Source organism: Eretmochelys imbricata, chromosome 1, assembly GCF_965152235.1.
Source record: "Eretmochelys imbricata isolate rEreImb1 chromosome 1, rEreImb1.hap1, whole genome shotgun sequence".
NCBI lineage: Eukaryota > Metazoa > Chordata > Testudines > Cheloniidae > Eretmochelys > Eretmochelys imbricata.
In genome coordinates this window covers 319,032,428-319,045,865 of record NC_135572.1, presented here as the reverse complement: position 1 = coordinate 319,045,865, position 13,438 = coordinate 319,032,428, and the positions used below count along the sequence as shown (strand labels likewise).

The window sequence follows — 13,438 nt, the reverse complement described above, 5'->3', positions numbered from 1 at the left end:
CAACATCGGAACAGACTTGATGAACTCATGTAATAGGGGGTCTGCCTCTGGGTCGCCTCCACCCCTCGGTTGGTGGAATTTTATCCCAGACAAGTCACCCGGAGAATGGCTTTTGCTGGAACATCTTGTGGCATCCTTGCAACATGTCCAAAAAACATAAGGCGCTGCCTGTGGACAATGGCCCCAGTAGTCTGTAGACCCGAGCAGCCATAAACATCTACATTGCAGATGAAGTCATTCCACTTTATGTCCAATATACGACATTGACATTTTGTTGGAAGGCCATGTTTCGCAGCTGTACAACAGTATGGGAAGGATATAGCTCGAATAAATCCTGAACTTGGTTGTCATACTAAGATGATGTTGATTCCATGTCCATTGTAAACAGCCCTTGGCGGATACCGTGATGTCAATCTGATGGAGAACCTCGGTGTGAGAATTGGAGGAGTTGGTAAGTGTAGTGTAGCAAAAGCTGGAGTCTGATTCAACAGTTTCGTTGTTCAAAGACATTGGAGTCGCAGGTGGACCTGGTCCTAGATTTTGCAGTTTTGTCTTTGACCATGAAACATGGAGACCAATCTTAGCTGACTCCTCCTCCATATGCTGGAGTGCCTCACGAAACATGTCGGGGCTTTGTACTAAAAGAACGTCATCAGTGCAGTCAAGGTCTGTGAGTGAGAGATCACTGATCTCAGTGCCTATGGACCTGACGGAATGCTGCATTATGAAATCCATTGCCCAACAAAAGAGTGTAGGGGCCAAAATGCAACCCTGCCTAACACCAGATATTGATTTAAAAGGCACTGACATCCGGTTCCCCAGACGAACATGGGCAGTGGTCCCATTATGCAGCTCTCTAATCAAGTCCAACGCCCTGTGTGGCCTTCCGTAACGCGACACAGTCTACTGAATCAAATGCAGCCTTAAGATCAACATACACTAAATGCAGGGGCTTCGTGAACTCACATTGTATCTCTGACAACAAGTGAAGGGCCAAAATGGCGTCTAATTCCTCGTAAAGCCTGTTCCTCGTAAAGCCTGACTGTTTGGACAATGTTCCGATGTACCAAAGGCGCTAGGCTTGCCAGCAAAAATACGCAAGCACCTTCCCTGGAACAAAGAGCAAGGTGATCGGCTGTAGCTCTTACAATCACTGCATGGTCCGTTGCCCTTATGGAGTGAATCCTTCCAGGCAGTTGGCAGGGTTCCAGTTCTCTACACCAGACGAAAGATGGCCAGAAGTGATTCTGGTGCAGGATCAATAGCACATTTTAGCAGCTCTGAGGGGATGTCATCAGTACCGGCTACACGTCCGTTTTTCAGTTTAGAGATGGCACACTTTACTTCATCCAATGTAGGTGCATCAGTACAAATGTCTGGATCCACCCAGTGTGAGAGAATGTCATCATCCGATTTACATGGATGGTCTTTGTTGTCATTCACGATGCCGTTTGTAGTGACTATCTGTTGACCGCTGAGGTCGCAAATGGTGCGGAATGCTGACTTAAAGTCGCCCATGGCTAAGCCAAATTCAGCATCATCCACCACTTGGTTATAATATGCCTCACGATCGCAGAGTGCCAGGGTGTTAAATTTTTGCTTCAGCTGATTACGAGTCTGCTTATCACTACACTGGCGGGCTGCAGCCATCAATTTAATTACCTGGAAGGCCTCCTCTGATAGCCATGGTCAGCGTCCTGCATGCCTGTAGCCAATTGTCTGCTCAGCAGATTGGTTGAGGATAGAAGTGAACAGGGACCTGACAACATCCATTGTCTTGCAGAATAGCTGGAGCCGAGAATCTGTGGCTGACATCAATACAAAACCTGTTGGCTAAATCTGTCACACGGAGTGCGTTGATGTCAAACCTCTTCATCACAGAGGATTTACCTGCTCGTTGGAGCATCAACACCATACTGGCGACAGCTAGATGGTGATCTGTGTTCATGTATTCTGCACCACGATATTGAGGGTAAAGGTGAAGGATCCTTGTGCCTATATCTGTGCTTTTCACAAGTTAGAGCGCTCTCTACTTTCCTTTCCTTTGATTTTAAAAACACAACTTGGTTCTTGTTGGACACTGGCCTCCACCTAACACTGCCTATTGCAGTGATTGATTTTTAATCGAAACATCCGTAGACCTACAGAGTGGAAATGTTGTTTGTAAGATATTTTTAAAGAAGGGATAATCATATAATTCTTTGAAAGTATCACACAGGATTCTCACTCATCCACCCTCTCCCTCCCATGGTTTGGAGATTCAACTTTTTGAGGTATGACCTGGGTCTTCCATCTATGTGTCCATTTTATGTTGTTTTTTGTAGGAAAATGTTTTATAATTTCTTTATCATCTTCAATTAATTTGGGGGAAACTGTTGTTTTTTTGTTCATGAAAGGAGCTGGCAGGCACATTGTGGGACTTTATGTTGAGGGATGCTCAGTAAGACAGAGCCCTTGAGCTTCAAGTACCTCAGAGGTTCAAAAATCTTAAGAGCTAGAGAAATTTCCCTGGATGACTGTTGCAGGAGATGTGAGACTCAAGAGCAGTAATGATGCGTGGTATCTCTGCAAAGAAGAACTACAAAAATATTATATCAGATTACTACTGCATCTTTAAAATGTCCTCAGATGCCAGCACGATGGCTAAAGTTAAAATTGATTAAAAATATATTTTCATGTGTTCTCTGTCATGCCTATACTGTTTGCAGTCACATAGAGACAGGCAAATTCAAATAAGTTGAATTGATTAGTTTGTATTTATAACAAGGAAAATACAATCACAGAAAGAAATGGAGAATGAAAATCAAATATCTCCTCATGCTTGCTTGCTGCCTGTGGGTAGTGGACATATTTGTTTTGAGCTGCTAAAATAAATAAGGTAGACTCCTGCTCTAACACCTGAGGGGATTAGACTAGATAGTGCTTATTTTTAAAAAAAAAAAATGGCAAGAAAAGGGCAGGATTTGGGGCGGGAGGGTTAAAAGAAATAATTTTGGATTGATTTTTTTTTTTTTTTGGAGTAATGTTTTCATATGTATCCACTTTTTTATTGTCTCTTTCCAGCCTGTTGCACCAAAATACACATATACCCCTCTGAGTCATCTTAAAGGCGGAACTATAGTCAACTTGTATGGTGCTGTGAAATTCTTCAAGCCTCCATATATAAGCAAAGGAACGGGTATGTACTGTATCAAACAGAAAATTTAAAATCTCTTAATATATCTCAGGCTGTCTGGTGTGGTTCATGACCATGAGTGACAACCTCAGGGCAGACTATGAAAAAGTAGGGCAGGCACCCCAACCTTGCTGTATGCTCTATAATTAGATTTCGCCAATCCAGTAACAAATGTGGACTCCTGAAGCACTCTAACAGTCTTTCCATGGAGTCACAGACTGTTGCATTGAGCATTCCAGTCTGTCTTGCCAGCCAGGCAAGCTGGACTTAGTGATAGCTTGTTGCCAAACGTGAAAAATCACAAAATATTTGGGTTGCTTTCAGTCCTAAGTGACCAGTCATTTGCCAGAGGTCAGTTTGTACCTCAGATCTCACACCAAAGACAACATGTGTAGCCAATCCTTTGGTAAACTAAGGGTTTATTAACTAGGAAAAAGAAATGAGAGAGTTATTTACAGGTTGAAGCATGCAAACATATATACCAAAATGAGTTACAGTCTATGGTTTTAAAAGGTGATAGAGTTGTAGCAATCTGTCAGCACTAAATGTCTTTTAGGGCTGTGTTCCTGGCAGACCAGGTCAGTCCAGGGCCAGAGGCCAATTTACTTTCTATTTGGATAGAATGAAGTAATTGTTGAATACAAAAGAGTGTAGAGGGTGTTTAAACTTCATGGAAACTAATGGGCCGTTACTTGTACTGTTCTCACTTATCTATTCCTGTACAATGCAATAGCAAACATTTACATTGTTTGTACACCTGTGGGTAAATAACCCATCAAACTCCAATGTGTAAAGGAGCTATAAATATGGATTCAAGAAAGGATGGACTCTTACAGGGAAGTGTGCCAGATGCAAAGTTGAGCTCCTCAAAAGACAGACTGGATACCCTGAAAAGACTTTTTTAATTTTATCACTGCCACCATTTGGAGTTACAAATTGTGATTTATCTGTACATATATTTTACCTGCTTTATTATCTCAATAACTCTCACTTTTTCTTCTTATCTAATAAATCTTTAGTTAGTTTACTATAGAATTGGCTGCCAGCATTGTCTTTGGTTTAAGATCTGGAGTACCAATTGGTCTGTGTTAAGAGACTGGTCTCTTGGGACAGGGAGAAATCTGATGTGGTGTGGTAACCTTTTGTCACAAAGTTCAGTTTGTCTGGGTTGCAAGATAGACTGGAGAGGCTAAGGGGACTGTCTGTGACTCCATGATAAGACTGGTGTAATGATCCAGGAGTTCACATTTGTTATTTGCTTTGTGAAATCTAACTACAGAACATACCACCAGTTTGGGGTGTCTGCCCTTGTTTTTTGACAGCCTTCCGAGATAGGCTCTTACAGTGGTGAGCCACTCCAGACAGCATGACAAGGGACAACCCATGTTGACCCTCAAGAACTCTGCTTCTGTTTCGCAGTTCCAGCCCTGTGAGAGTCCAAAAGGCAAAAGAAATGAAAAAAATTCTTGTTCAGTATCTTTATTTCCTTCTTCCAGAATTCAAGCTTGATGGGACTTTTTGCATGTAGCCTCTTCATGGGTGTGAAGGGGCAATTAACAAAGTCTTGTTGTGATGTCCTAAAATGGCCCATATAGTTTTGATAGCCTTCTTAATGAGCAAAAAGAAATGAAGTACTTGTGGCACGTTAGAGACTAACAAATTTATCTGAGCATAAGCTTTCATGAGCTACAGCTCATTTCATCAGATGCATGCAGTAGAAAATACAGTGGGGAGATTTTATATGCACAGAGAACATAAAACAATGGGTGTTACCATACACACTGTAATGAGAGTGATCAGGTAAGGTGAGCTATTACCCGGGGGGGGGGGAAGGGGAGGGGGGGGAAGAGGACCTTTTGTAGTGATAATCAAGGTGGGTCATTTCCAGCAGTTGACAAGAAAGTGTGAGGAACAGTAGGGATGATTCCTTCTGAAAAGTTAACAGTTTCAGGGGAAAAAATTGTTTAGAGTTATAAAGCAAAATCTTAAATATGACCTTATAGCATGTAATAAAGATATAATAAGTGAGATTGATGCAGGAAAAAATTTACAAGCATTTAATAAAGTCTAAACACATTGTTATAAGTTCAACACCCATTTTCAGCATATTAACACACAGGTGAAACAGACTGGTTTCCTGTGATGAATTTGTCAGTGCTTGGCTGAGGCCAGAAGCTTTGGTAAGAGCTGGTGTCTGGTCAGCCAACATCACAATAAACAAGGGGGCGGGGGGGGGGGGGGGGTTAGGCCTTTTGCATTTACAGCATTAAAAAAAATCAAAAAGCCATTTTCAATTTATTGATATTTTCATGCCTTTAGCTATGGAGGGTAAAACTAAGGAGAATAACAGAATGACATCTGAGCTTTATTCCTCAAAATAGAGCTTTTAAACTTTCCCTATTTTGCCCAGTGTGTAAGATTCAGTTTGGACAGATGGGTGGAGAAAGAAAGTAGAAAATGGATCTCTTACGGTAATAGTCCATACAAATTAGGGCAGAAGATTTGAAGCCCAGAACTTATCCTTGAGGGGAATAGATTGCTCTGCTACTGTGTATAATAATTCTTTTTTGAGATTTTAACAATGAATGCAATTATACTATGCTGTAAATGTGACACCGTTGTGTCTCTTACACAAAGCAGCAGTTCAGAGCATAAATTATTCATTTTACTCATAATGGGAACACTTGTTGTTTGTGGTGTCATGCCCAGAGGCTGTACTCAAGTTCGGGTGGCCCCATTGTGATAGGTGCTGCATAAACACAGAGGTAGACAGAGTGCCTGCTCTATTTATTCAGAGTGAATCGAAAGCCTATGCTGGTTGTTCAAAGGCTTCAATACGTTTTAAGGATTTTTTGCTAATTGTGTTACCACTGAAAGGGAAGGTAAATTATCTGTTGTAACGTCTCTTAAAGTTAGAAGCCTGATTTATGCATTTTTAGCATCAGTATAATTATGTCAGTTTAGGTGTGATTTTTTTTTGGTAACTCAGATATTTATAAATGTTCAACCCCTAGTGTGGACCCAGTTATGTTAATAAAAAGATGTCTTATTAGGGTTGCCAACTTTCTAATTGCACAAAACCGAACACCCTAGCCCTGCCCCTTCCTCAAGGCCCTGCCCTCCCTCACTACATTCCCCCTCCCTCGGTGGCTCGTCTCCCCCACCCTCACTCACTTGCACTGTGGCAAGGGGTTGGCGTGCAGGAGGGAGTCAGAGCTCTAAATGGGGTGAGTGCTCCAGGGTGGGCCCAGAAATGAGGTGTTCAGGGTGTGGGAGGGGGCTCCGAGTTTAGGGGTGGGGCCAAGGGATTAGGAATATGGGAGGAGGTAGGGGGTTGGGTATGAGAAGGGTGAGGGCTCTGGGCTGGGGCCGAGGGATTCGGAGTGCGGGAGGGGACAGTGGGTTGAGGCAGGGTTTGGAGTGCAGCACGGGGTGAGGGATCTGGGGTGGGGCTGGGGATGAGAGGTTCAGGGTGTGGGAGGGAGCTCTGGGGTGGGGCAGGGAGGGTGAGGGCTCTGGGCTGGGTTTAGGCTCTGGGGTGCAGGAGGGGACTCTGGGTTTTTTGGAGGCTAAGGGCTGGGGTTCAGGAGGGGGCACGGGTTCTGGGCTGGGGGTGTAGGCTCTGGGGTGGGGCCGGGGAAGAGGGGTTTGGGACATGGGCTTACCTCAGGCATCTCCCAGTCAGCGGTGCAGCGGGGCTAAAGCAGGCTGTCTGCCTGTCCTGGGGCATCATGCTGTGCCCCAGAAGCGGCCAGCAGGTCCGGCTCCTAGGCGGCAGGTGGGCAGGAGGCTCCGCAGCACACGCTGCTCTTGCCCACAGCACCACACACCCCTCCAAGCCCCTATTGGCTGGGAACCAGCCAATGGGAGTGCAGAACCAGTGCTCGGGCAGTGCATGGAGCCCTGTAAACCCCCCCACACCTAGGAGCCGGACCTGCTGGCCACTTCCAGGGCACAGTGTGGTGCCCCAGGACAGGAAGGGACTAACCTCCCTTAACTCTGCAGCACCGCCAATGGGACTTTTAATGGCCCGGTCAGCAGTGCTGACCGGAGGGGCCAGGGTCCCTTTTCAGCTGGGTTTTCCGATCAAAAACTGGACACATGGTCACCCTATGTCCTATGCCAGTTTAGAATATTTCCCTTCTCATATGGGAATAGCTCTACTGGTATAAAACACCTATATATTGTTATAACTATGTCCATATTACAAGGGTTGTACTGTTTTAACTCTACACGTATGGGTAAAATATAACTCTTGTGTGCTATTGAGTTATCAGGAAGTGTAATAATAGTATTTCCTGTGGACAATTGTGAAACATAATGTATAACAAAAAAATAAAAGTCATGAAATACTGTAATTTAGATGTCAGTTCTTTAAAAATGGATGCAATTATTAAATCAGGAATCAAGAGCTAATAGTGATTCATCTGCCATTACAGAGATCATAGCATATGTTTTGCTAGTTTTTCTCTTGAAATTAAATTAAAATGATTATCACTACTTTCATGTCAACATATTCCTTGATACACTCTTGTAATATAATTTTAGCATATATATATATGTGTGTCTAACCTATACATTTCAGGGTCCTTTATTTAAGATGAGTTAGTTGGCTATTGGTTATTTTATGTTGCTGGTAGAGAGCTCTGTGAGAGAGTCAGACAGCACTGGTTGTGTTTTCTGAAAATGATCCTTTTTGACGGTACTGTAGACTAATACAGGAATAAATGTAGAAGAAGAAGCTCCAGCTGTTCTATGTTATGAATATTATTGTGGCTGTTACATTATACACCATATAGTCCTCGGTTTACATAGACAATAATTGGGGGAAAAATTGGAAAAAAAAATCTTTGCCCAAATCTAATTTATTTAGACTGGGGATGAATAGGTATTTGTTCCAACATGTAGAGTTGGAAATATATTATAAAATAATAAATGTGCACACAAACACAACTATGTATATATTATACATATTATACCTTTAATATACCTTGATTTTTTTACTTTATTCACAGAGATATGTTTATATTATATGTATTATACCCGGTATACCTTGATTAGTATATTATAGTATAGTATATCATAGATGCTGTTTTTGGCCTAAGAAAATTAAATGGTAAATCTTTTCATATAAATGCATAATATTAGGGCCACAAAACATAATTTGGGTCATCCAATCTGATGTCTCTCTCCATGCCTCTTTTTTTTGAAAATCCATCATTCCCACTGTTAGGAACCTTGGGGTTGAGTTCCCTCAGCTGATTCTGGGGCTAGCCGGTACAGCCTTCAGGCAGGTTAATGAATCCAGCTGGCCTGTGGCAGAATGGTCTGATTAGACAGTCTACCTGAAAGACTGAAGGAGCCAACAGGTTTGCATTTAAGCGCAGCAGCCGGTTTCTGGCTTTTCAACACTTACACCCGGAGCTGCGATTGCTCGTGTCGCTGCCTTGCTCCTGCCTTGTTCCTGTACTATTCCAGTCTGCTGCTGCCCTTTTCAAGTCCTGCTCCCTTGCCTGTCTTCTGACTCCAGCTCTAACCTTTGGCTTGATTTCTGTTTTCTGATTCTGGCTTTGGCACGTGCCTCTAGCTTCTCACTCCTGTCATCTAGCTGTAACCACTAAGTCAGACCACCACATCCCAGTCCTGATACCTTCTATGCTGCATAACATGTTTTAGATTATCTGTTATCTTGGTGTCTGTCACCTCCCCATCTAATCTCTTACTTTATCCAATTGCTCTTAGGGAGGAAGGGGGTAACTGTATGAAAATCTAGTATATTGTGCTGTATTAAAAAGTTGTGACTTTTCTGTGTTCTGTGAAGCTCAACAACTTGGAGCATATTCTGTGGTGTCTGCATGCCTGGCTGTAGATAGCAGATTTCTTGGTGTATTTGGGGTGGTTACTGGACCTATCAAGGTAGGTGTGGTGATCTGTTAGTTTCATGTGTATAGTTGTCTGTACGGTTCCATTGTTGGAGCTGAGTGTGGCGTCAGGAAGTTGCTGTTAGTGTGGGAGTGTTTAAGAGAGAGTTTAATGGGCGGGTGGTAGTTGTTGAAGTTGTGATGGACATCTAAGAGGGAATTTAAGCTGTTTGTCCAGAGGATGAAAATATCATTGATGTGTCTCAGGTATATCACTAGTTTTGCAATGCGTTTGTCCAGAAATGCTTCTTCAAGGTGGCCCATGAAGAGGTTGGCGTATTGGAGAGCCATCCTCGTACCCGTGGCTGTTCCTATGGTTTGGACAAAGGGTTTGTTGTTAAATGTAAAACTGTTATGGGGAGGATGAAATGGATGAGTTTGACAATGTATTTGGGGTGGATATCTGAGAGCTTTCCATTGTGTAAATATTTGACGTGGGCAGCTACGCTGTCATTGTGAGAGATGTTGGTGTATAGGGAAGTGACATCCATGGTGGCAAGGAGGGTGTTCCGACAGAGATTGTTGATGTTTTGTCAGTTGTGGCTTATTACAACAGTCTGTAACCCGCTAACCCCACTTTTTGTCCTATGATTGCAGAGGTGTTAATGGGACATTCTATCATGAATGGTCCCTTAGAATATGTTCTAACTCCTTATGCTAAACAATCGGTTCAATCTTGCATTTAGCTGTGACACATGGAGTACCTTTCCCAGACCCGAAGAAGAGCTCTGTGTGGATCGAAAGCTTGTTTCTTTCACCAGCAAAAGTTGGTCCAGTAATAGATATTACCTCACCCACCTTGTCTCTCTTGTGCATCCTATGGCACTTATAGTTTGAGAAACAAAGTGCTATGTCCATCTTCATTTTTTATCACGTACAATTCATGTTTTATTTATAGTATCTTCAGTGGCAGAGCCTCCCCTCTTCTAAAAAACCTTATAGGTTTTCTGTGTAGAAACATAGTGTATAAATCCAAGGAAACAAACCAAAAAATCAGCAGTTCATTCTGTTATTGCTTAGTAGTTGTCTGAGATGGCATTTGTTGTAAAATAAATAAATAAATAACATTTTTTAAAAAATGAAACACATGTACAATGTGCAGCTTGTTTGTGATCAGTCCAAAAAATATGTAAAGCTGAGAAATACTCTTTAAGGTATCTCATAGGACCTTAAATGACACGTCTCTGTAAAACTATTACTCAAATGTGGAAGACTAAATAAAATAACATTGAATTTGAAGACACTGTTTACTTACAAATGAATTCCTAATGCAATACTAGAGTGTATTATATGTCTCTAACAGTCAGCAGTTTATACACAATACATTAATAGAAAAAAATGTTGGCAATAAAGCTCAAGTTATGAAGTTCACAGATGAACACACAACAAGTGGAGTAAGAGGGAAGAAAACAAAAAACAAACAAAAAAATTCCCTTATTTTAAAGCTGTCTTCAGGAGCTTCAGACTAACTCAGGTCAGCATATATTCAGAAATATGAAACTCAGTCCTTCAGGTTGTCCTGGAAAATATATAATAATCAATTAAAATTACTATAATGTTATGTCACACTTTAAACTCTCAAGAAATTGAATAATTAAGACAGTAATTCCATATTTTGGGCCCCGTTTTTCAAACAGGCACTTGAGTACTCATATAGGAAGTCCTGTTAAAATTGATGGGATTACTCATGTGCAAAAGTGTTTGCAAAACCCTGTCATTAATATACAATGTGATGCCTAAGCAGTTTTGGTGGTCTAGTGTAACTGAAGTGTTTTGTTTTTAATTTTCTTGCCTCTCTATTCATAATGATCACATTGAGGAGAATTCTTTTTCACTTTATTGTATATCCTTTTTATCCTTCTCACCTTTCCTACTCAAGTGATATAATGCTGAAGGGTGTTTATTCTCTGTGGTTTCCATTCTCTGGAAATTGCTGCTGATTATCTGACATTCCTAAAACCGAGAATGTGTATCAGGTTTTATCTATGACTATACTGAACGCTTCAAAATTTCAAAGGAAATCTCCCTAACTCGAAAAGGGATTTTTCCCACTTTAGTGATTAGAATTGATCATTAGTGTTAATTATTGATGGGTATGTGTCTTTATTTGTTTAGAAGAGTTAGGCAAGTCTCAGAACTTGGTGTGTTTATGAGCGAGCGACATTCAACAGATTACAGTAGTACAAGCATCCTTTTAAGGAAAAAAAGAAAGTAACAAACCATGAGAGAAGTATGTGTGTCACTCTTAAAGATGTGACTTCTTTGAATGCAAAAACAGCATGCTAAATATTTAATTTTATATTTTACACATTTGACTGAAAAGTTCAAATGCTGCAGACAGTGTAAATTTCTTGCACTTTTAATAAATGTGCTAACCTTGTATTTTCTGTTTTTATATTTATTCTTTCCCTCTTCTTGACTTTTTGATGCAATATGTATTGTTCCTTATGGCTTTAGAAATGTGGCAACAGCAGTGGCTGTATATTTTAAGCAAACTGCAGTTTTACTCCAAATGCAATAAATATTTTTGTATCGTCCATATTTTTAGTTACTGGTGCACTCTTCTTTCCTTTGAGATTTCTTATAGAGCAAATAACATACACAAGTTCAACTACTAATTCTCAAACAGTGGGCCAGATGGCAACCTCTGTTATTCAATATAGATTGCCGGGTAAATTGGAAGCTCCTACTGCTTCCCTTGTTCAGTAGCGTTTTTTTTTGGACAGACACCGTGTGTTAGAATCTGGCCTAATGTTTTGTAAACTGCTTTTACTGTTATCAAGAGCAATTTCATTCCTTGATGTAATTGTGATTGATTCACTTACTACTTTATTACTAAACTCTCTGTGCTTCAAATAGTTCTCAGCTTTGATTTGCTATGTACAGCAAGAATAAATTCCCACTGTTCAGGTAGATATTGCTGTGGTATTCAACAACCTAGTTAAAACTCCATTTTATACATGTTAATGTCTATAGCAAAGATTTCAGTTGGAGTTGGGTACTGACTTCCTTAGAAGCTATGCCATATTAAACCAGCTAAGGTTTTAGCTGTTCATAAGATGCAATGTCATTGGAACGGCTTTCAATGACACATAAGCAGCCCATTGATGTGAGCTAGAGAGGGGTATTTGGTATGGTCATAAACTCTTTTATAATCCATAGGAATGAGCTAATGTTAATTTAGGATATTTGAGCTCCGTATTCAGATTAAGCGGTTTAGTCTGGTATGTCTACACCTGAGTATTTTTAAAGGTGCAAGTTTATTTCTTCCCTTTGGCGTGGCATACTCCAATCCATCTTACCCTTTCCTACCATGGGAAACTGCTGTGAAAAGAGATCTTTGTACCATTAGATAATGGGAGGCATAGAAGTAGCACCAAGAGTCTTCCTGAGGGGAACTCCATTACACTTGTTTGCAAAACATACACAGAACCATTATATTAAGATATATTGTACATTGAATGAAAGTGTCAGCTCAGCTTAAACATATGTACACAATGTCCATTAAGGGATAGTGTGTTTAGCCCCCCCACCACCGCATTCTCATATATATAAAAATCCAATATATGCACGAAGTAAATTTAAAAAAATTACTGTTTCGGAGCCAAGTCCCTATTCAGTTTCAGGATTCTACCCCATGCAGAGTAGTTGCTTTTCAAAAAAAGGTTGCAAAATTGTGTGGTTGATTTCTACTCTTTTACTGGATGAGGTGGGTTGGATAATATATTTTATTAGACCAACTTCTGTTGGTGAGAGAGACAAGCTTTCAAGCTACACAGAGCTCTTCCTCCGCTCTAGATGTTGGTACAATAAAAGATATTATCTCACCCACCTTTTTTCTAATATCCTGGGACCAACATGGCTGCAAAAACATTGCATAAACAGTTTTTGCTCGAATTCTCAACAAAGGATTTATCTTGGGCTGAGAACATGGAAAATTTTAGCACAACAGTTGTTTGAGCTATATGTATTTGAAAAGGGGCACTGTCAAACTATAATGCTTGGTCACTTTTATTTATCATCACCCTGCAATAAATAATAGCACGAACGTTTCAGAATGCTATATGAACACCAATCACACACACATGTGCACCAATGAAGGGGTCTGTATTATTCTCATTCTTTAGATGGGGAAACTGGCAGAAGTAAGTTACTTTATTTTATCAGTACAGTAATTCTGATATATGCCTCACTCAAGAGTATTTATTATAGTCCAACTAGGCAGATAGTATAAAATTTTTCCAGCCTAGCAAGAAAACCACTGTAAAGATAATTATAGATGTCGTTGGCATGTAACTAGTTTCTTTACTGTTTAAAGTGTTATTTTCTATAAAATACCCAA

The 13,438-nt window shown here is 40.7% G+C and overlaps 1 protein-coding gene across 3 annotated transcripts in view; it reads left to right on the top strand.

Annotated features, from left to right (window-relative positions):
• The window catches only part of POT1 (protection of telomeres 1), a 137,299-nt gene that overhangs the window by 49,537 nt on the left and 74,324 nt on the right, over positions 1–13,438 (top strand). For all 3 annotated transcript variants that reach the window (XM_077834557.1, XM_077834547.1, XM_077834561.1), the window contains one exon: positions 3,064–3,178. In XM_077834557.1, coding sequence (XP_077690683.1) covers positions 3,064–3,178 — 115 coding nt within the window. The remainder of the gene's footprint in view (positions 1–3,063; positions 3,179–13,438) is intronic.